Here is a 23,320-nt window from a genome sequence, read left to right as displayed (position 1 = left end):
CTTCAGGAAGAATGTTAGGAAAATCAAGGTAATAAAGATGAACTGGTGTGCTTGGACTAGTGGCCAGAAACAAGCATTCTGATTGTCTCAAGCATGTCAAGTTCAATTACAAGTATCAGTCACATCTCTTTTATCAGGTTTGGTAGGTCACTTGTTGGGAGATGATTTTTGGTCTACTAATTGCACATTAGCAAATTCATACCACTACAAGTTCACTGTTTATATTACTGCTCTGAATAATAATGTTAGAAAGATACAAATATCAGATGATATTCTGTCCGAAAGTTCAAGTTTTTAAAAAGTAAGCACTGGTTATCCAAGAGCTGACCGCTTTTGAAGAACTATCAAAAGAGCTCTTATCGTGGTGAGTTCTTTACCTTTTCACTCTTCTTTAGCAGGTTTACAGTTTCAAGAGGAGATTGAGAACGAAAATGAATCTTTGTTTATTCAACAAGATTGAAGTACATTTTATACCACAGTCTTTGCAAAGGTGCATGGTTGAGCGTAGAGTTGTCACTGAGGGAACTATAACATAACTGAACCTTTGGTTTTGATGCGTGAGGTTGCATAATTAATTAAAATTACTTCTCATTTTAAGTTACTTGACTTATTAAAGGAGATAGACTGAAACATTCCTGCACTAGTACTCACCAACCTGGCCCTGTTGGTAACTGGACGTGTCCTAAGGGTCTCGGCTCATCACTTATATAAAGGGAGACAAACTGAGTGCCTCCCAGATACAGAGTTGCTAGGATGATAAAATGAGATGAAGGTGTACATTTTAGTAATCTGTAAAGTGTAACACAGAGATACAAAGTATTCTTTTATGTTTACTTAAGTATAAAAAAATTAGATCCTGACCTGGTGGCTCAGACAGTAAAAACATGCCTGCAGTGCAGGAGAGCTGGTTCGCTTTCTGGGTTGGGAAGATCCCTTCGAGAAGGGAATGGCAACCCACTCCAGTATTCTTGCCTGGTGGGCTACAGTCTGTGGAGCTGCAGAGTCGGACACGACTGAGCGTCTAACACTTTCACTTTCAAATTAGACTGAAATTAGAAGTGTTACATATATTTTGTGCTAATATTGTTTTCTAAATTCCCAAAATTGGTTGATATTTGTTAGTTCTTTTAAAATTGGGAGTTGGTTTCACTCTTCAGTTAAGGAAAGAGTGAAATGGAAAAGAACTGGCCATGATCAAGGCTCTTGACCATCCTTCAATAGCAGTTGGCTCTTAGATATGCTTATATCCCTCGTGTCTGTTCCTTAGTTTTCTTAATTGGAGGATAATTGCTTTACAGTGTTGTCTGGGTTTCTCCTGTGCAACATGAATCAGCTAGAAGTGTGCACGTATCCCCTCCCTGTTCAGCCTCTCTCCCATCCCCCATCCCTGCCCTTCTTGGTTGTCACAAAGCACCGAGTTGAGCTCCCTTGTTATACCAGCAGTTTCCCACTAGCTGTTTTACACATGGTAGGGTATATATGTTAGTGCTACAGAGAGTAATTTTTATAATGACTCTATGAGGTAGGTAGTACACCATTTTCATTTACGGAAACTGAGGCTTGGTATGACCAAGCTTACATCATTATTCAGTGGTAGAACCAGCATACTAACTTGGATTTTTTTCTAACTCTAAACTGTTTGCTTTACCATCATAAAGAATGACTTCTGTTCTTACTGTCAGTCTATAAAAGTTGCTCTTGCCTTGCTCTTGCTCATTGGGTGGTTCTATCTTACATCTTTTATTTGCCATTTATCCTGTTTCTTTAGTACACATTTGAGCATCTACTGTGGCCAGTTATTCTTTCACTTGTTAGGGCTACAGCAGCTAATGAAACAGGCAGAAATCCCTGCCCTTATGCTTACATGATAGTTAAAAACAAATTATGATTACAAGGTAGATGTGTCAAACAGTGATAGGTGGTATGGAGAAAAATAGGAAGAGGGATAGTAGCGGAGGGTGTTTGGGGGGAGGAAGTTTGTACTTTAGTGTCCATGAGAATTAGAGTAGGGAGCTTCTTGTGGTAGCTTGTATAAGTAGAGATGGAAAACAGCAAAATTAGTTCTTATCTCAAGACAGAGATTGTGAATACTCTAGAATTTTTGCAGGAGTATATGAAGTTCTGGGGTACCTCTTTGTTGTGGAGACCAGGGGAGGGTGGGGTGGTCTTACCTAGAATCCTTAGAGCTTGTGGACTGACTCTTGGAGGCTGGAAAAGGGGAGCCTTATTACATAACCCCTCCTGTACTGCTTAGTGTTTTGATAAGTCTCATTCCTTCTAAGTGATTCACTTACTTTCAGGTGCCAAAACAAACAGTAAAGTATCTTATAAAGTGTACTTTCCTGTCACCTCCTCAAAGAAAATAGGTTGAACTTGGAGCCTGCCAAATCTTCTCAGTTCCGTAGTGTAAATACCAAAGTATATTATTTTTGAGTCTAGAATATTGTAGAAAGTTGTCAGTGTCTCTGAGATCATTGCTTTAGAGAACTTTCCCAGGCCCTCTACTATCTTACTGTTAGTAACATTTTTAAAAACATGGAAAAAAGACTAATTAAGCATGAAAACCTTTCCTAAAGGACAAGTTCTAAAAAAGATAGAGACTTCTTTATCTGATACTGACTGTTGTGGAACAAAGCCCAGATGTGTCACATGGGAAAAGCATTGCCATCTAAATGAAAGTTTTTGGCTTTGCTTCTAACCAGTTAAATTACAACCATTACCTTGAACAAATTATACCATCTCTCTAATCTTCAGTTTGCTAATCTGTGAAACAGATATGTGAGTATTAAGTTTGATGTTGAGGGAACTCAACATCAGATTTTAACACAATATAATAGGTACTGTTAAAATGTAAAACTGCTGTGGGAACAGAAATGAGGTGGGCAGTGCTTTTGACTGAGGAGACGGCAGGCTTCTTGGAAAAGGAGGGTTATTAGGTCACGAACGATTATTTGGAGTTGACTGAGTACTGAAGCAAGGGAAGCACTTTAGGATGAAGATCCTATGAGGGCAGACACCTCAAGGGATTAAAATATATATCCTCAGCAAAGACATTTCCTCCTCTACTGTATTTCTTAACTCTTCAGCATGTTTCCATAGTTTTCTTTACCCTAAATCAGTACTTATTAACTTGTTCAATATCCCTTTGTTCTCTACCAAATTATAAATTTTGGGGAAGAATCTAATTTTTCTTGTTTAGCATATTTTGTTCTTTATAAACTAGAAACTTGGGAAATAGTCATTCCATGAATGAAGCAGGACAGCATTTTTTTTTAAAGTTTTCAGAAGTACATTTGAAGCATCTCTAAGCTACACTATGCATTTAGATACAGTCCTATAAGATGGTGAGCCTTTAAACAAGGAAATCAGCTTAAATAGAAAGCAGCAAGGAGTCCAGGGTTTGAGTTTTAGTTATACCTGATTAAATGACCCTACAACTCTTGGGGTTGCCATTTCCTTATCTGTTTAACAGTAATGATAACTGGTAAGTTTTCTTCCAACTATAGTATTCAGGGATTGTGTAGTTTTTGCTGCCAGGTGCTTAGCCAGATGTTAGCTTTTTGAGGGAGAAATAGTGCTGGGCATATAGTGTATTGCTCAATAAATATATGTTCAATTAAAAATCCAAAACATAGATCCAGAGCTCTTCTTTAATAAACAAATTCTCAGAATTTTTACCTCTTTGAGGTATATAAGATGAGCATACTGCGAGAGCAACTTTTTTAAAGAGCAAGTTTTGTTTCTTGGTTAAAGCTGAGTATAGTGTTGTATTGTTTGTTCTGTGGTTGTTTTGGCAACCAAATGGGAACATTGCCACAAAATATGCAGAACCAGATTTTTAAATGATAGATGAGTTTGAGTTTTATTCCACGAGTCAATAAATAATTGAATGGATTTTCATAACTGACACTTTTTTTTCTGCTTCTTGCTGGAAATTTTTGGCCTGAAACTTCTTTATTGATAATGTTCATTTTGAGTTGAGCTCTAAGAAACTGTGGGATGGGATTATCGAGTTTTTAATAGACCTCTGATTTCTTGCAATATACAGTATTTCCCTGCTCTAAAATTTATGCTTGCCCTGAATTTAGTTTTCTCTGGGGTTGATATGAAATTTCGTTTCTTAAAACATGTTTAATATAAGTATCAGCAATGTTAGGGAAACCTTACTGTCCTGCATGCATGTTTATTGTCTTAAGTGCTTTCAATTTCATTTGTTTGTGCAGCTTTACAAAGAAAAGGATAGACAGTTCAGTACTTTTTTATGTTCTCTGAAAAGAATAGTTACCAGAATGCTGAAGAAATCAGTGTAGGTAGGCAGAGTTATTCTCAAGGGAATGTTTTTGTTTATTTTTTTGAAATCTGAACTACCTTGGCCCTGAATTTCATCGAATTCCCTTATATATGGAATAAAAAGCCTAACCTGTAAGTAGCAAAAATCTTTGGAAAATATTTTGAAAGTTTTTTTATTTAAGTTTTTCCATATGTAATTTGTAAAACTTAAAACATAATTGAATATCTGGCAGACATTCTATATGAGTATCTTTATGGCTTTTTGTTTTTCAGGCATTTTTAAAATATTTAATCATTCATGAGTTGAGCTTCATTCTTGAGTCATGGATGACAAGGCTTCTGTTGGAAAAATCAGTGTCTCCTCAGACTCTGTGTCTACTCTTAATAGTGAAGATTTTGTCTTGGTTTCCAGGCAAGGAGATGAGACACCATCTACAAATAATGGAAGTGATGACGAGAAAACAGGACTCAAGGTAAAACTCCATAACCTAAGTTCCTTTTGCTTAACCTTGCTAAGTCATTGCAAAACTTGGCCTTAATAGGAAGGTATATGGAATGATAGTGAGAACATGGAAATAATATCGTTTTTTTAATGCTAAAGAGTTTTCTTTACAAATATATCTGATTAGGGATATTCAATTTGATTAGCTTCTAAATCTGTTATCTCTGACTCTATAAAACTTAGTGATCATAGTATAAACATTTGTGATTTTATTTTTGTTTTCCTGTTACCATTGAGTTAGAGGTAATTCTTGTGGGCCTTTTATATATAGTGTAAAGGCAGTGGCAGGTCAGCACTGCTATTTATGAAAATAAGTTTTAGAATTACTAAAACAGGACTTAAAATTCCTGGCTTTTGGCCATTTCTGTTTGTTTTCTCTGCAAAATAGATCACTGTTACATCTTCTTACATGCTCTGTTACTGTTTCTGCTCTTTTTGGATATAAATAAAAACAGATTACCTATTAATGTCATTTAAAATGTAAGTAGCTTTAAAAATACTTTGATTTTTCATTTGTTTTTTATACCACAAGTATTTATTGAGTATTGACTTTGTGCCAAGTACTGTTCTAAATACTAGACATACAGTAGCAAATAAGACAGGCAAGATCCCCTGCTCTCCTAGGGCTCTTAATCAAGTGTGCAAAACAGACCCTAAGCAAATAGGAAAGTGAATGTTAAGTAAATTTAGCTGGTTTGAAGAAAATCAAAGCAGAATACATTGGTAAAGAGTGAATGATAGGTATACTGTTTTAGAGAATGTCTTGGAATGACATTTGAGCTGAGATTTGAATGAAATGAGAAAGAACTTGTTCATGGAGAAATGTGAAGAAAGAGTTTAGCACAGGGGACAGAAAATAAAAAAGATCCTAAGGAAGACCACCCTTTTTAGGACAGAGATTAGAGCAGAGTGAGTAAAGTAAATAAAAAGTGCTAAAGTATGAGATACAATGATGTGTAGTAACTGGATCGTGTAGAACTTTGTAAGCTCAGGAATTTGGACTGAGAGAGACAGCATGGATGGCGTGAGCTCTAGACCCACTCTGCAGCAAAATTGGTAACACTTTTTTTTTTTTTTCTTTAATTAATGTCTGGAAATGTTCTAAAGGCCATGCAGCAATTGAAGAAATGTTTATTCAAAGCATTTTTACTAAATTTTGGGAAAGAACCTGTGGTATTTGAACCAAGACTTGTTTTTCCGCCTCCTCTCCCAACTGAACACTACCCTGGTGGCTCAGACGGTTAAGAATCTGCCTTCAGTGCAGGAGACCTGAATTCGATTCCTGGTTCTGGAAGATCCTCTGGAGAAGGGATAGGCTACCCACTCCAGTATTCTTGCCTGGATAATTCCACAGACAGAGAAGCCTGGTTGGCTGTAGTCCATGGGGTTGCAAAGAGTCAGACACGACTGAGCGACTAACTCTTCTCCCAACTGAGCAATATGGTAACTCTATTGTAGATTGGTACTATCAAGAAAATAGGGTTTCCTTTCCCCACATTTCCCTTGGAGTAGGAAGGCTCCAAGGAGGAGCGCTATCTTCCAGGGAAGAGCAGTATGAGAGCATTCCTCATCCTGCCTCTATCTGCCTTTTGCTGGTCAAGTGTGACTGAGTCGTAATGGCTGCCTTCTTTTGCCCACACCTTACTTCTGGAATGAAAACTCTACTTAGGGCACAGTGCTGCCGAGAACACTGAGAGCCCAGTTGCCCTTAACCTGGCTCTAGCATGTAAGGTGGTGGTTCCATACTAATAGTGGCAAGTTAAGAACACCAGAAGGTACTGCACTAACTCCCACACCTACCGAATACTCATCCTTTGGAAATGGAGTGTTGCTCAGAAGTATGCCATTGTCTACACTCCCAAATTCATAGCTATAGCTCAGAGATTTTGCCTGCAATGAGGAATGGGCCACAACATAGTTCATAATCTCTTCCCAAAGGAGCTGACTATGTTTACAACAGAGTGTAGAAGTTCAAGCCTAAGGGTACTCAAAAACAGTGGAGGTGGTCAGTTAGTTCAGTTCAGTCGCTCAGTCATGTCCAACTCTTTGCGACCCCATGAATTGCAGCACGCCAGGCTTCCCTGTCCATCACCAACTCCTGGAGTTTACTCAAACCCATGTCCATCGAGCTGGTGATGCCATCCAGCCATCTCATCCTCTGTCGTCCCCTCCTCCTCCTGCCCCCAATTGGGAAGAGATTGTTAGATTAATTGGACATGCAAGTTTAACTTCAGGCTTGCTGGGAGGAGACCACCTATGATAGGGAGGGCCAGATCTCAAACATTGACCTCTAGAGCTCTCCCATCAAAGTAACCTGATTTGATTGGTTTGTTCTCTGCAGCAGTTTATTGCCTGAGAGGATTGTTGAGATTTATAAAGCAAGTCAGCCACAGTTAGTGGAGCTAATGGTGTGATCACTCACCTAGAGCCAGACATCCTGGAATGTGAAGTCAAGTGGGCCTTAGAAAGCATCACTATGAACAAAGCTAGTGGATGTGATGGAATTCCAATTGAGCTATTTCAGATGCTAAAATATGATGCTGTGAAAGTGCTGCACTCAATATTCCAGCAAATTTGGAAAACTCAGCAGTGGCCACAGGACTGGAAAAGGTCCATTTTCATTCCAGTCCCTAAGAAAGGCAATCCCAAAGAATGCTCAAACTACCGCACAATTGCACTCATCTCACACGCTAGTAAAGTAATGCTCAAAATTCTCCAAGCCAGGCTTCAGCAATATGTAAACCGAGAACTTCCAGATGTTCAAGCTGGTTTTAGAAAAGGCCTAGAGGAACCAGAGATCAAATTGCCAATATCCGCTGGATCATCGAAAAAGCAAGAGAGTTCCAGAAAAACATCTATTTCTGCTTTATTGACTACGCCAAAGCCTTCGACTATGTGGATCACAATAAACTGGAAAATTCTGAAGGAGATGGGAATACCAGACCACCTGACCTGCCTCTTGAGAAACCTGTGTGCAGGTCAGGAAGCAACAGTTAGAACTGGACATGGGACAACAGACTGGTTCCAAATAGGAAAAGGAGTACGTCAAGGCTGTATATTATTGCCCTGCTTATTTAACTTTCATGCAGACTACATCATGAGAAACGCTGGTCTGGAAGAAGCACAAGCTGGAATCAAAATTGCCGGGAGAAATATCAACAACCTCAGATGTGCAGATGACACCACCCTTATGGCAGAAAGTGAAGGGGAACTAAAAAGCCTCTTGATGAAAGTGAAAGAGGAGAGTGAAAAAGTTGGCTTAAAGCTGAACATTCAGAAAACTAAGATCATGGCATCTAGTCCCATCACCTCATGGGAAATAGATGGGGAGACAGTGGAAACAGTGTCAGACTATTTTTGGGGGCTCCAAAATCACTGCAGATGGTGACTGCAGCCATGAAATTAAAAGACGCTTACTCCTTGGAAGGAAAGTTATAACCAACCTAGATAGCACATTAAAAAGCAGAGACATTACTTTGCCAACAAAGGTCTGCCTAGTCAAGGCTATGGTTTTTCCAGTGGTCATGTATGGATGTGAGAGTTGGACTGTGAAGAAAGTTGAGCACCAAAAAATTGGTGCTTTTGAACTGTGGTGTTGGAGAAGACTCTTGACAGTCCCTTGGACTGCAAGGAGATACAACCAGTCCATCCTGAAGGAGATAAATACTGGGTGTTCATTGGAAGGACTGATGCTAAAGCTGAAACTCCAATACTTCATGCAAAGAGTTGACTTATTGGGAAAGACCCTGATGCTGGGAGGGATTGGGGGCAGGAGGAGAAGGGGACGACAGAGGATGAGATGGCTGGATGGCATCACTGACTCGATGGGCATGAGTTTGAGTAACCTCCGGGGGTTTGTGATGGACAGGGAGGCCTGGCGTGCTGCGATTCATGAGGTCGCAAAGAGTCGGACACAACTGAGCAACTGAACTGAACTGAACGTCTGCTTGTGGTCATAGAGACAGAGCATCTTACCAGAGCTGCTACCACAGGATGAATGAGGGCAAATCACCCCAGAGGAGCAGCATCAAAGGTTTAACACTGTGGGAATTAGGGAAATAAAATGTACTAAAATAAGTCAGCCAGTCATTAAATAAACAAGCATAAAAAAAATAACAAGTCCCAGAGCGTGGAGACCAGTACCAAGAACTGAAACAACATATTTTCTAAAATAATCTAGTTTCCAACACAGAATTGTGAGACATTCAAAGAAACCAGAATATATTACCCGTACATCATTTTTAAAAGACAGAGTGACATGTTGGATCTAATATGCAAACTCTGCAAGTAGCCATTATTAGAATGTTCAGTGAACATCCTAAAGAAATCATGCTTAAAGAAATAAAGTATGATGGCAATGGCAAATCAAATAGAAAATATCATGAAGATAATAAAATACAAATTGTAAAGAACCAAATGGAAATTCTGAAATGGAAGAACACAATAAGTGAAATGAAGACGTCACTAGAGAAGCCCAACAATAAATTTAAACTGGCAAAAGGAAGACCTAATGGAGAGAAATGTTATCAAAATGGCAGTACAAGAGTTTCTACCATCCTGCCCTCAAAGAACACCAGTGTAGACACTAACAGATGCGAGTGCCTTCATGGACGTTCAAGAATCCAACAGAAAAGTTCCCGCACATTGTTGAGGCAGAAGCATCCAAGACTGGACCCACTGAAGACGATGAACAGTTTGATTTTATGTGTGTCACTTCAGCCCCTCTTGGGTGGCACAGCTCAGTGCCAGCAGATGGTCAGCTCATGATTTCTTCCATGGAGGAAAGCAAGAGTGTGTAATTGAGCACCTGACTTCCCTGGCTTTGTGGGACGCACCGAAAAGGCCCATTTCTTTCTCACATCATCCAAAATACTCAGCCATAACTATACAACCTGGGGATCGACAGCTGTACTGGAAGAACAGCAGCCAAGGTTGGGAAGGGAACATATCAAAGGGGTGTGGATGCTACTAACTGCTTTGGGGACTCCATCAGGAAACCCATCCATGAGCCACCGGGATCGACGCCTATACCAGTTCTCCAGCTGGCTCATGGGCACCGCTAAACTCTACACACCTCACTCAAACATGTCCTTACCCTGTGGCTGCCTCCCTGAGCAGCCCTGAAGGCAAGAATGATAAGTGAGTCTTTGCAAATAGCTAGTGAGCACATGCCAAAAGTCAACCAGATTATGCAGGATTGGAAGAACCTACACACTGGAGCAGTCATCATCTTAGGGAAAACAAATACAGTAGAAAGCATCAACAGATGGATCACACAGAAGATACTGTGTAGTACAAGACACTTTGCTTGAAACTCTCTAATCTGAAAACAGGGGAAATGAAAACGAGTGAAGGAAACCTGTGTGAAGTGTCACATTATCACTAAAATAATCAACTTATGCATTACTGGAGTCCCAGAAGGACAAGAAAGGGAGAAATGTGCAGGAAGTTTCTTTAGAGACATAATGATTGAAAACTTCCAAAATTGGGGGAGAGGTTTGGATATCTGAATTCATGAATTTTATAGGCTTCCCCCAGATATCAACCCCAAGTGCCTCTCCAAGATACATTACAATAAGGCTTTAAAATTAAAGACAGGGACGTCCTTGGTGATCCAGCAGTTAAGATGCCGCTCTCCCAATGCAGTGAGCCTGGATTCCATTCCTGGTCAGGGAACTAGACCTCACATGCTGCAACTAAAGATCCTGCATGCCACAACTAAGACCCCGTGTAACCAAATAAATATTCTTTTTAAAAAGTTTAAAGCAACTAGAAGAAAAAAAGCTTCTCGTATTACAAAGGAAACAGCCTACCACCATCACCACCAATAAGGCTTTTTAGCATATTTATCAGCAGAAACCCTGCAAGCTAGAAGAAAATGGGATGATATACTCAAGGGAAGAAGCTGCCAATCAAGAATACTTTAGTTGACAAAACTGTCCTTCAGAAATGAAGGAAAGGTAATTCCCTAGTGCTCCAGTGATTAGGATTTCATGCTTTCACTGCTCAGGGTGCAGATTCAGTCCCTAGTTGGGGAACTTAGATCATGCAAGGCATATGTCATGGCCAAAAAAAAAAACCAAAAAAAACAGGAGGATGACAGGTTTCCCCCTCTATCTGAAAGTAGAATGTTCCTCTGAAACTTTGTAAGCTGAAATGGCATATAGTAGAGTATCCCCTGCTTTCTAAAAGTTTGTGTTTTACCACTTTTCTTGCATAAAGGGTCTACACTAGTACAGTACTTGCTTTTTTCTTTTTTTCCCCACCTACCCACCCACCCTTTCTTCATAAAAGCAAAAGTCATCTTTTAAGATTTCTTTCAGTTAGCAGAAAACAGGTACTAATGTAGGCAGAAAGTGAAGAGGAACTAAAAAGCCTTTTGATGAAAGTGAAGGAGGAGAGTGAAAAAGTTAGACTTAAAGCCCAACATTCAGAAAACTAAGATCATGGCATCTGGTCCCATCACTTCATGGGAAATAGATGGGGAAACAGTGGAAGCAGTGTCAGACTTTATTTTTGGGGGCTCCAAAATCACTGCAAATGGTGGTTGCAGCCATGAAATTAAAAGACGCTTACTCCTTGGGAGGAAAGTTATAACCAACCTAGATAGCATATTAAAAAGTAGAGACATTACTTTGCCAACAAAAGTCCATCTAGTTAAGGCTGTGGTTTTTCCAATGATCATGTATGGATATGAGAGTTGGGACTGTGAAGAAAGCTGAGTGCGGAAAAATTGATGCTTTTGAACTGTGGTGTTGGAGAAGACTCTTGACAGTCCCTTGGACTGCAAGGAGATACGACCAGTCCATCCTAAAGGAGATCAGTCCTGGGTGTTCACTGGAAGGACTGATGCTGAAGCTGAAACTCCAATACTTTGGCCACCTCATGCGAAGAGTTGAATCATTGGGAAAGATCCTGATGCTGGGAAGGGTTGGAGGCAGGAGGAGAAGGGGACAACAGAGGATGAGATGGCTGGATGGCATCACTGACTCGATGGACATGAGTTTGAGTAACCTCCGGGGATTTGTGATGAACAGGGAGGCCTGGCATGCTGCGATTCATGGGGTCACAAAGAGTCGGACACGACTGAGTGACTGAACTGAACTGAATGTAGGCCTTCTAAGAAAGCTAAGTGGCATAATTCAAAGTTTTGGAAGGTGAGAGATACTTGTAATGGAGGGAGTTGATCATTTGACCTTAATAAAGTGCTGAAAGGAGTTCTTCAGTCTGAATTGAAAGGACACTAGTTAGTAATATGAAAATATAAAATACACTGGAAAAGGTAAGTGTATGGTCAAAATCAGTATAGTCTAATACTGTAATGTGTGTTGATTAAGTAAATCTAGATTAAAAGTTAAAGGACAAAAGTATTAAAAATAGCTATAGCTATAATGAATACATAAAATAGAAATATAAATTGTGCCATCAAAAACAATGTTTGGGGAAGTAAAAGGTAGAGCTTTGTATGGGATTGAACTTAGGTTGTTACCAATGTAAACTGTAATGTTATATCCTGTAAAATGTTATACGTAAATCTCATGGTAATTACAAATTAATAACCCACAATAAACACACAAAAGATTAAAAGAAGGGATACCGCTCTAGAAAGTATACCACTCTAGAAAATTATCAATTCACAAGGGAAGATAACAAGAAGAAGAAAGGAATAAGGGACCTGTAAACAGCCAGAAAACAAGAACATAATATTGGTAAGTTCTTGTCTATCAGTAATTGTTTTAAATGCAAATGAATTAAATTCTCTGATCAAGTGACAATATCAGAATGTATTAAAGACAAGAAAAAGGCTACACTGTATGCTGCCTATAAGAGACTCATTTCAGCTTTAAGGACACACATGGACTTGTCCGTGTATCATGTAAAAAGATGAAAAGTTGTTCCATGCAAATGGAAAGAAAAGCACCATTTCAAAACAAGTATATGTTAGGTCACAAAACAAATCTTAGCAAGTTTAACAAGACTGAAATCATACCAGTTGTCTTTTCTGACTACAGTGGTATAAAATTAAAAATCAACAAAAGGGGGAAAACATGAAAATCTACAAATATGTGGAAATTAAGCAACATACTTCTAACCAACCAGTGGTTGGTCAAAAAATAAATGCAACCACTCAAAAAATAAAAGGGAAATCAGAAAACATCATGAAAGAAACAAATATGGAAACACAACATATTCCACATTCTATGATTTATATGTGGAATCTAAAAAAGCCTAACGATAGAAACTGAGTAAAATGGTTTTGCCCAGAGGTGGGCATTGGTGATAGAAGAAAAGGAGATTTTGGTCAGAGATTACAGACATCCTCTTCTCCATAAATAAAAGCTTGTGCTATATATTTCATTTATACATAACTTTTAAAAATGCAAAGCTAATCTTCAGTCATAAAAAGAGGGACAGTGATTGCCTGGGGGAGGGACAGTGAGATGGGGAAGAAGAGTAAGAATCCAAAGGTGCACCACTAGAGTGGTGTGTGTGCATGTGTGTATGTATATGTGTTTACACATACATATGCATATATATATATAATGTTAAAGGAGTCTCAGTGCTACATTAGGAAGTTATTTTCTAGATAAAGCAGTAAAAGAATAAAGGAATGAAAAATACATGAGACAGATAAATAAAAAGTAAAGCAGCACACCTAAATTGAACTATTATTAGTTATATCAGTAATAACTTTTAATGTGAATGGATTAGCAATATGATCAAAAAGTAGAAATTTTCAGCATTGGCTAAAACATCTAGGAGACCCCATCTTAGATTCAAAGACATATTGATAGATCAGCTGTTATCCTTATGGGAATCCCTTTGTGTGTTGTTTGTTGTTTCTCCCTTGCTGCTTTTAATATTTGTTCTTTGTGTTTGATCTTTGTTAATTTGATTACTATGTGTCTTGGAGTGTTTCGCCTTGGACAGGAAACACAGAAAAGTTGTATAAACGCAAACCCAAAACAACAAGATTCAAAGATACAGATAGATTTAAATAGATGGGAAAAGTTAATGCTAACAGCAATCAAAGAAAATGATTACAGTGATGTTAGGCAAAATAGACTAAAACAGTGTTACTAGAGATGAAATGAACGCTTTATAATCTTATAAGGGTCAGTCCACCAGGAAGGTCTGACAATGTACAGCTAATAAAGGAACTCCAAAATACATGAAAGCCTTGGATTTTACAGAGATGGGTTTTGGAACTGAGATTTCCTTTATAAAGCACCGTCAGGAGATATATCCTAAAAAGGATATTACTTGAAATATAATTAACTGCTTACAGTCAGGAAGAAAATAACACAGAGAAGAAGAAAAGACACAGAAGCATCTGTGTCTTAAATTCAATACTGATTTGAAGGCGAGTCTTGTTGAGAATGTGTACCCATAGGCTTGCCTTCATGTATATTTGGGGCTTGAATTTACACTACCTTCACGTTCCTGGGTTAAAAATTCCTTTTGGGCACCTGACAGGGTCAATTGTAAAACTGTGGAGGGACTTGCTTGCCACCCAGGCTGCATAGTATTCCCATGGGTAACTCTGATGATGAATAGTGCACAATTCAGAATTTACAAAGGACAATTCATCACAAGAGTCAGCAAACCAAAACTGGCGTTTGAATTATTAGCTGTAACTTTAAGATGGGCGTGATTAAAATGACTAAACAATTAAAGAAAATTTTGGAAACATTAGAAAAGGACAAAATTACAAAAGATTTTAATATTCCAAGCAAACTAAAAATAGAACTTCTACAAATGAAAATTAGACTCAGTGAAATTAAAGGTACAACAGGTACGTTACCCCCAAAATTCTGAGAAAATTACAGAAAATAGCATTGAAAGATGGCAAAATAAGAAAAAACAATTCAGAAATAGGGAGACTGGGAGATGAAGGACCAAGTATCTAAGTGTTCCTTAAGAATAGAATGAGGGAGAGGGAATTCCTTGGTGGTCCGGTGGTTAGGACTGCCCTTCCATTGCAGGGGTCACAGGTTCTTTTCCTGGTTAGGAAACTGAGATCCTGCACACTGTGCAGTGTGACCAAAAATAGAATGAGGGAAAGGAAATTAACATAACAGTGGAGTATTTTCCAAAAGTGATGATATATAAACTCTCAGCTTAGAAAATCATAATGAATCCCAACCAGTATGACAGTGTTTGGCCACCTGATGCAAAGAGCTGACTCATTTGAAAAGACCCTGATGCTGGGAAAGATTGAAGGCAGGAGGAGAAGGGGACGACAGAGGACGAGATGATTGGATGGCATCACGGACTCAATGGGCATGAATTTGGGTAAACTCTGGGAGTTGGTGATGAACAGGGAGGCCTGGCATGGGGTTGCAAAGAGTCGGACATGACTGAGCAACTGAACTGAAGTAAAACTGCAGAACGTTACAGCCAAAGAGTAGTTCTTAAAAAGCTGAATGAGAAGATGAATAGGACCTAGTTCATGTCCTCAAGATGCTTACAGCTTAGGGTCGGTGACAGTGGTTAAAAATGTTGCGATCATTTCTACTAGTTTCTATAACAACTCAAAATTCAATAGCTTGAAAAACAATTTATTATTATGATTTTGTGGATTGACTGGGTATTTTGTTGGCCTTATTTGACTTCCCTGGTGGCCCAGACCGTAAAGAACCCGCCTGCAGTGTGGGAGACCTTGGTTTGATCCCTGGGTTGGGAAGATCCCCTGGAGGAGGGAATGGCAACGCACTCCAGTATTCTTGCCTGGAGAATCCCGTGGACAACAGAGTCTGGTGGGTTACAGTCTGTGGGGTCACAAAGAGTTGGACATGACTGAGCGACTAAGCACAACTCAGCACATTTGGATTAATGCAACTTCATTCAGCTGGTGTGTTGGCTGGGCTCTGGGCTTGACTGGGTCTCTCTTTCTATGTGGTTTTCAACTTAGGCTTTTTCCCAGCCCAGTAGTGATCTTAGAGCAGATGTGAAAGCTGTAAGGCCTCTTTTAAATCTGAGGCTTGTAAGTTACATGATGTCACCTCTACCACATTCTTTTGTGTAGAAAAGCAAGTGACAAGGCCAGCCCAGATTTCATGGGTTTAGAGAACTAGACTATATTTTTTGATGAAGGAGGTGTAGAGATTTTGTAGCTGTATCTAATTTTCAACATCAGTTTAATTAAGTCAGTACCGTGGTAGAGGTTAACAGAAGAATGCTATAGAACAAAGCAGGCAGAAAGGTATCCTGGCTTGGGGAAGGAGTAAGGGAAGACTTCTTTGAGAGAGTTAGTCCTTTAAAGGAAAGCTGTATGTTATGGTGTAGCCATAAAACACAGTTATTTTTCTTTATGAAATTTTCTGAGAGCTCACATCAAAATCTGAGAATTTTCCGTAAATTCAGAACATCTTGCATTTCTCTACCTCGTCTCGTGTAGGAATCCTGCACCCTTTAGCACTTAGCCAAAGACACTCTTTAAATGTTGGTTGAGGGTCCATTGATGAGCTAGTACTTTTGAGGCAGAAAGTTCAGTTAGATAGTTTTTTAAGCTTTTTAATGTTCATACAGTTTTCTTCTTGAAAAATCCAGCTGACATTTTGATTGGAAGGAGTTGCCAAACTTTTTTAAAGTAGGTAGCAGATACAGAAGTCACTGCTTTCTTAGTATTGCCTGAATTAATCTTCTGACTCAGTTTCTGAAATTGCTTTAGAGTGAGTCAGTCGATCATGTCCTCTAAAATGCAGATCTTTTTTTCAAGCAAAGTTACTGAACCATGAGCACACAGTTTAATTAAGGGGATCAGAGTGGTAGTTGGATAGACACTGAAGTAAATATGTCACCATGACAGAAATTCATCAAATGCTAGAATATAGATGTAGCAGAGTTATATTAGAACATAATTGTTGCCTGAAGAAGAAAAAAAAAGTTTTTCATAGAATAGTTAACAATTCAGCAGAGCCTTAAAGAGTGTTTAACAATTTCTCAAAGAAGAGAGTCTGTGGCATGTGGAAAGATCAAGAAGCTTGAAGAGTTTGGAGTTAGGGCCACTGCATGCAGTAGAATTGAATGTGCATGCTTTTCTTTTTCTCCCTAGATGCAAATGCAGGTAGCCTTTTGGTCACTTTTTTCTCTAGTTATAGAAACAATGTATGTTTGATATAGAAAATTCATACAATAAGAAAAGTAAAGCCTAGCCTAGCCATAATCCTGTTATTTAGCACAAACTAAGTATTTGGGGTCCTTCTTCAGTTGGTTTTTAAAGATGAATGCACAAGGTTCTCTTTCCCTTCCCTTTTAAATTTAATGTCAGTAATTCCTAATGATAATATTAGTTTGTTTTTCTGGTCCTTCCTTTATATAGTAAAATAAAGACATGGATAATCAAAACAACTACAGTTTATAAGTGAAGCACAAAGTGATTTAATGATTTATTCAGGATCACAGAAAGGATGTATCATGAGCAGATTTGAGATGAGTTACTGTACTTTTCAGTATACAAACTGGACTTCTGCTTCTTTTGTGCCTTGCTTTCTGATAAGCCTGAGATTTATATACTTGTTTTCAAATGGCTCAGCTGTTACCCTGAAGCTGAGCAAAATTACTTAGTTTGAACCATTTTCATTTGTATTTTTCACTGCAGTATGACACAAGTAGTGGGAACTGTAGATCTTCGTGCATTTATCTTTAATTTCTGATTTTCTGTGGATTTTAGCAGCACACTTTCATTTCCTAAGCATGCTTTATTGAAGACATAAATTGTCCACTGGAAAAGGGTCTCACACTGCCTGAAGTAGCTTTGTATAACTGGCAAAGCAAGTAGAGCCTGGTTGATACTGTTGCAGTGAAGGGAAACAGGAACTATAAAGTTAGAAGTAGAAAATTTAAGACCAGGAAAGGACTCTGGATATTGCCTTTGGAACATTTTGTCCTTAGGTTCCCTAATGCAGTTTTGCTCTCAAGGAAATACCCATATAGCCAATTCTGCCACTTAAGTTACTACCTTTATTTGATATTATTTAGAAATGACAGATGTTATTCCATTAATGCTTCTTTTGCACATAAATAGTAGGTGTGTTCTTTCTTTTCTTTAGACCAAGAAAAGTGGAAGGATTATTAAAGTTATTATTTGCCTTTTTTTTTTTTTAATCTCACCTCCAGTAGGTGGACCAGAGTTTATTTAAAGATAGCTGAAAGTTGGGTAGGGAGATACTTACTGGATGCTTACTAGTTGGCGGATACCATGATGTGAGAAATGAGACATTCCCTATAAAAATCACATGATTCAGTGGTTCTAATGTATATAATGAGTGTCCAGAGATCATATCATTGAACCGCAGCGGTCTTGTGAGATAGGTATTAACATTCTCATTTTAGAGATGGGACAGTGGTGGCTCCCAGGGGTTAATTTGCCCATAGCCACCAGAGTTAGTACCAGAGGCATGTCCCCAACTCAAATTCGTCTTTCTGTGGAGCCCAGGTAGGAATACTGAGTGTAACTACATAGGTTGTATCCTGTGCACTCCCAGGCTGGTGCTGCTCCCATAGACTGTGATGTGAATGGTGCCCCCTGGAGTTGTGCCACAAGCCAACTCTTATTCCAGTTTTTTCCTGTACTATATAAGTAGAATTATAAATAAATCACTCACTGAGCAGTCTCTGTCCTTGCAAACATCTGTCTGTGTTTGACTACTTGATGCTTAAATGTTTTTTTCCTCTTGATTCAGGAATGTTTTAAACAACTCTCCCCTGCTCTACTTAAAGATTACATGGAGATGAACACAAACCAAAACATGACCTTTAGTTATCTATGCATATCTGCTTTGCTTTCTTATTTTTATATTTGGGCTAAATTAAGTTAGAAGTGTTTTTTGGACTTCAGATAATTGTGTTTTGTTCTTGTTATTCAGTCGCTAAGTCATGTCCAACTCTTTGCAGTCCCATCAACTGCAGCATGCCAGGCTTCCCTGTCCTTCACTGTCTCCCAGATTTTGCTCAAACCTCATGTCCACTGTGTCAGATGCCATCCAGCCATCTCATACTCTGTTGTCCCCTTCTCCTCTTGCCCTCAGTCTTTCCCAGCATCAAGGTCTTTTCCATTGAGTCAGCTCTTCACAACAGGTGGCCAAAGTGTTGGAGCTTCAGCATCAGTCCTTCCAATGAATATTCAGAGTTGATTTCCCTTAGGATTGACTGGTTTGATGCCCTTGCTGTCCAAGGCACTCTCAAGAATCTTCTCCAGCACCTTAGTATGAAAGTACCAATTCTTCAATGCTCAACCTTCGTTATGGTCCAACTCTCACAACTGTACATGACTACTGGAAAAAATAGCTTTGACTGTATGGACCTTTGTAACATGCTATTAGTATTTGGTCCTGCCCGGTATTCTTACAGTAAATGTAAAACCTTAATGACATTCATAATCATAGGAAATGATGGTATTTGTTTTTGTTTTAAGTAGTTAACAAAGCTAAAATAAATCGTTCAGATTTGCTTAACTGTCACAAAAACCAAATATAGACTATCCAGATTAGATAAAATAATACTTCGGTTTTTATTTTTTGCATTTGTAAAGTTCATTTCATTAAACATATATTGTAGATAACACTTTGTACCTGTCACTACACCAAGCTTTGGGAATATAAAGATAAATTAATAGAGTCTCTGCTATCTAATAATGCCCAATCTGGCCAAAGGGGCCCACTAAGCAGATATTCTCTAAAATATGTAGCAATGCACTCCCTAAAAAGGGAATGATTAAACCCCATATATGAAGCTTAAGGTCTCCCAGAGGAGGTAACTGAATTTAAGCTTGGTGTTTAAGAGTAGAAAGGCAAGTGAGAGGGTTTTCCAGGAAAGGGAACAATCTATGCAAAGCTTAAATGTTAGAAAGTTTGTGATGTGTCTTGGGGAATTTGAGTGGCTTGGTGTGACTGTTAAGAGATGACAAGGTAATTAGACAGGGTTGTGAGAAACTCATAAAACATAGAGATGGTTTTGGGCTTTGTCTTACGGACATTGAGGAAACATGGAAGAGGTTAAAAATAAGGCGGTGCTTGATGAGAAGTAAGATTTGCAGTTGAAACTTAACTGGCCAAATGAATGATAGGTCAGAGAGGAGAAAGAAGGCATGGAAACCACTACCTTTCCAATAGGCTTACGTAAATCTAAAGTGGTTCCTATGGTATTAACTATGCAGAGAGATGGAGGGAAATGCATAATTGAGCAAGGATCAGTAGGATTTGTGAGTGGTGTGTGAGTGAGAGGGATGAAGGATGACTTATCCTTCATTTGGTCACTGAGTGGATGGATAGTAGTGCAGTTCATTGATTAAAAAAAAAAAAGATGAGAAGAGGATTAGCGTTTTGACACAGTAAGTTTGGAGTATCTACCTGAAGGTGTCTGTTCAGTAGAAGGAAAGGGATTGTAGACACATATTAGGGATTGTTTATATATTGTTGGAGTGGATAAAATGGCATTGGAAAATCTGTAAAATGAAGTTATTGCCAAAAACAAAATCCTGGATGAACACCTTTTGAGGGCTGTTGTAGGGGACAGGAACAACTGTGTTCTCAAGTTTCATCTTTCATAGAAATCACATTTTTTTTTCCTGTTTTTAAAAAAATAGCCTTTGTTTTGAAGAGCAGTTTTAGATTCACAGCAGAATTAAGAAAAAGGAACAGCAGTTTCCCATATAACCTCTGCATTGCATAACCTCTCCTATTATCATTATCCCCTTTCTAATTTAAGTCAAGTCTGTTGAGAAATTAGACTTCCCTGGCAGTCCAGTGGTTAATACTCTGAGCTTCCAATACAGGGGGCATGAGTTTGATCCCTGGTTGGAGAACTAAGAGCCCCATATGCTGCACGGCATGGCCAAAAAGAAAAAAAGCATTGAGGTAAAATTTACACACAGTAAAATAAGGCCCTTTTAGGTATACAATTCTATGAATTTTAATGAATGTAAACTATTATTATGTAACCACAACCATAATCAAGATACAGAATATTTTCATTACTCTGTAAATTCCCTTTAACAGTTCTTTTAGTTCTTTTTAGTTTTTCCCGATCCCAGCCTCTGTCAATCTGATTTCTGTCTCTATAGTTTTGCCATTTCCAGAATGCTATGTAAATTGAATCGTACAGTACATAGTCTTTTGTGTCTATTTCTTTTATTTAGAATAATTCTTTTGTGTTATCCATGTTGTTTTAATATTAGTAATTCATTCCTTTTTATTGCTGAAAGTGAAAGTGAAGTCGCTCAGTCGTGTCCGACTCTGCGACCCCATGGACTGTAGCCTATCATGCTCCTCTGTCCATGGGATTTTCCAGGCAAGAGTACTGGAGTGGGTTGCCATTTCTTTCTCCAGAGGATCTTCCCAACCCAGGGATTGAACCTGGGTCTCCCGCATTGTAGGTAGACGCCTTACCATCTGAGCCGGTATTCAATTGTATAGCTCTAAGGAAGTTATCCATTCACCACTTAATAAATATTTACTTTGTACTCAGCTTTTGGCAACTATGAATAATGCTGCTGTACACATTCATAAAAGTGCACTTCATTTTTTTTCCTTTATGCATGCTTTCTGTGTCCTAAGAAATCTTTGTGTCCCAGGATCACAAAGACTTTCTCCTATGTGTTTTCTTCTGTAAACATTATAGTTTTCAGATTTACATTTAGATCTGCAATCCATTTTGCATTAATTTTTATATGTGATGTAAGAAATGGATGTTCTTGCATGTGTTTGGTGTCAGGTTAGTTGTTCCAGCACCACTAGTTTTACTTTATTACCTTTCTCTTGAATTACCTAGCCAACTTTGTTGAAACCAATTGGCCGTGTATGTGTAGGTCTATTTCTGAGTTCTGTTTTGTTTCATTGGTCTATATAGCTGTTCTTTCACTAATACCAGTATCTTGATTGCTTTAGCTGCAACTACATTTATTTTAGAGATGATCATGGTATCTGTTTAGAGTGCTGTTGGCATCTAGAAACAGAAAGCCCTGCTGATAATGAGTTTATTTTTCTGTTATGACAGGAAGTCAGAGATAAACAGTTGCTGGTTTAAGCTCTTCATTTATAAGATGGGTGAACAAAACTGTACCCTGCTGGCCTCATCTGGCCTGACAACCGTTTTGTAAATCACCTGTGAAGGTTCTTTAAAATGCATATGCCAAGGCTTTATCTCTGAGACTAATTTAGTTGCTAGGGTAGGAGGTAAGTGAATAGAGGGAGGATCAAGTATTTTAATTTTAACATGCTTCCTGGTGATATTGATAATTGTATTGTGTAATCATGAATCATTAATCTAAGGTTGGTTCCCAGACTAGCAAGATCACCATCACCTTGAAACTCTAAAAATTCTAATTATCAGTCCTATGCCAGCCTTACTGAATAGGAATTCTGCGGGGGCCCAACAGATTGTGTTTTACCACATTCTTCAGGTGCCAAAGTTAGGGAACCTTGAAAGGCCTTGCTGAACGTTTCCCATATGGAAACATTCAGATTAATTTACTGTTTTAAAAGAAAAAAAACTTAATTGAGATAAGTATTATTAAATAAATTATGTCACATATAGTTAAGTTTGAAATTGGATTGATGGTGCACAAATGATCTAAATGGTAAGTGTTGAGTACTGTTTTGGAACTAATTATTTACAGCATAAGTTAGGTTGCTGTTTTTAAACAGCTTTTAGAAATCAGCATTGTTGTGTGGTGCTTTAGTTTTCCTACCCTTTAAGGAAGTGTTAAGGAAATAGAAGGCAGTTCTTACGTTTGTAGATTTTATAAACAAGGGAAGAACAGAAGATAAACATGTATAAACACAGAAGACAAACACATAAACATGTTTCTTTCAGAGTTTGTGATATGTTTTGTGAATATATTACAATGGAGGTAGCCTATCTAAAAGAAAACTTGAGTTTATTTATCCTATATATCAAAGAAAAAACTACCTCAGAGCATGTGAAATACGTCTTCAGTTTAGCTTGCTCTTTAATGATAGCCTTCCTAGTTAAAATTACTATTGCTTAAGCACGGAGTCTAATATCTTCATCAGTTATAGGAAGCTCTAGCTATCCTACTTAATTTATTTCTCTTTCCCCTTGGAAAATAGGTTCACTTAGTCTTTCTTTTATTTATTGCATGTGATACAGTATATCTTACCCAATTCTTAAAAATTAGATTAATTGGAGCTAAGTTCTAGATTATTTATGTGCTTTAAGAAACTTGAAAGCAGAACTTCTGAAAAAAAGAATTTGATTGCACTTGTGATGTGTAGAATCAGGTAGAGCAAAGAGTTAAAAATATTTGACTGAATTGTAGTCCCATAGCAGTAACTCTGAATATAAAAGGAAGTTAAGAACAGACTTTCATTGCAGCCAGAGACTGAATACCCTTCCAGTCCTCTTTTCCAAGGCAAGAATAGCTGACATGTTGGGGAAAGGTAGCAAAAAAGACTTGCCACTGTTTCTCAATCATAGTTTACAGCGAAAGGGACTTGAATTTTATAGAGTTACAAAAAGTGTTTGAACTAGGTTCCTGGGTAGGTAGTCTGCTTGGTGTAGGTA

General features: G+C 38.3%; 1 protein-coding gene across 6 annotated transcripts in view; it reads left to right on the top strand.

Moving 5' to 3' along the window:
• Positions 1-23,320, top strand: part of RABGAP1 (RAB GTPase activating protein 1) — a 162,855-nt gene that overhangs the window by 20,275 nt on the left and 119,260 nt on the right. For 4 of the 6 annotated variants that reach the window (XM_065928498.1, XM_065928495.1, XM_065928497.1 and 1 more), the window contains one exon: positions 4,564-4,763. In XM_065928498.1, coding sequence (XP_065784570.1) covers positions 4,614-4,763 — 150 coding nt within the window. In that variant the 5' untranslated portion in view covers positions 4,564-4,613. The remainder of the gene's footprint in view (positions 1-4,563; positions 4,764-23,320) is intronic. The other 2 variants (XM_065928499.1, XM_065928500.1) reach the window with 1 other exon arrangement.

The sequence above is a fragment of the Muntiacus reevesi genome, chromosome 3, assembly GCF_963930625.1.
Source record: "Muntiacus reevesi chromosome 3, mMunRee1.1, whole genome shotgun sequence".
NCBI lineage: Eukaryota > Metazoa > Chordata > Mammalia > Artiodactyla > Cervidae > Muntiacus > Muntiacus reevesi.
The sequence above is the reverse complement of the archived record's forward strand: the minus strand, read 5'-3'. Positions and strand labels throughout refer to the sequence as shown.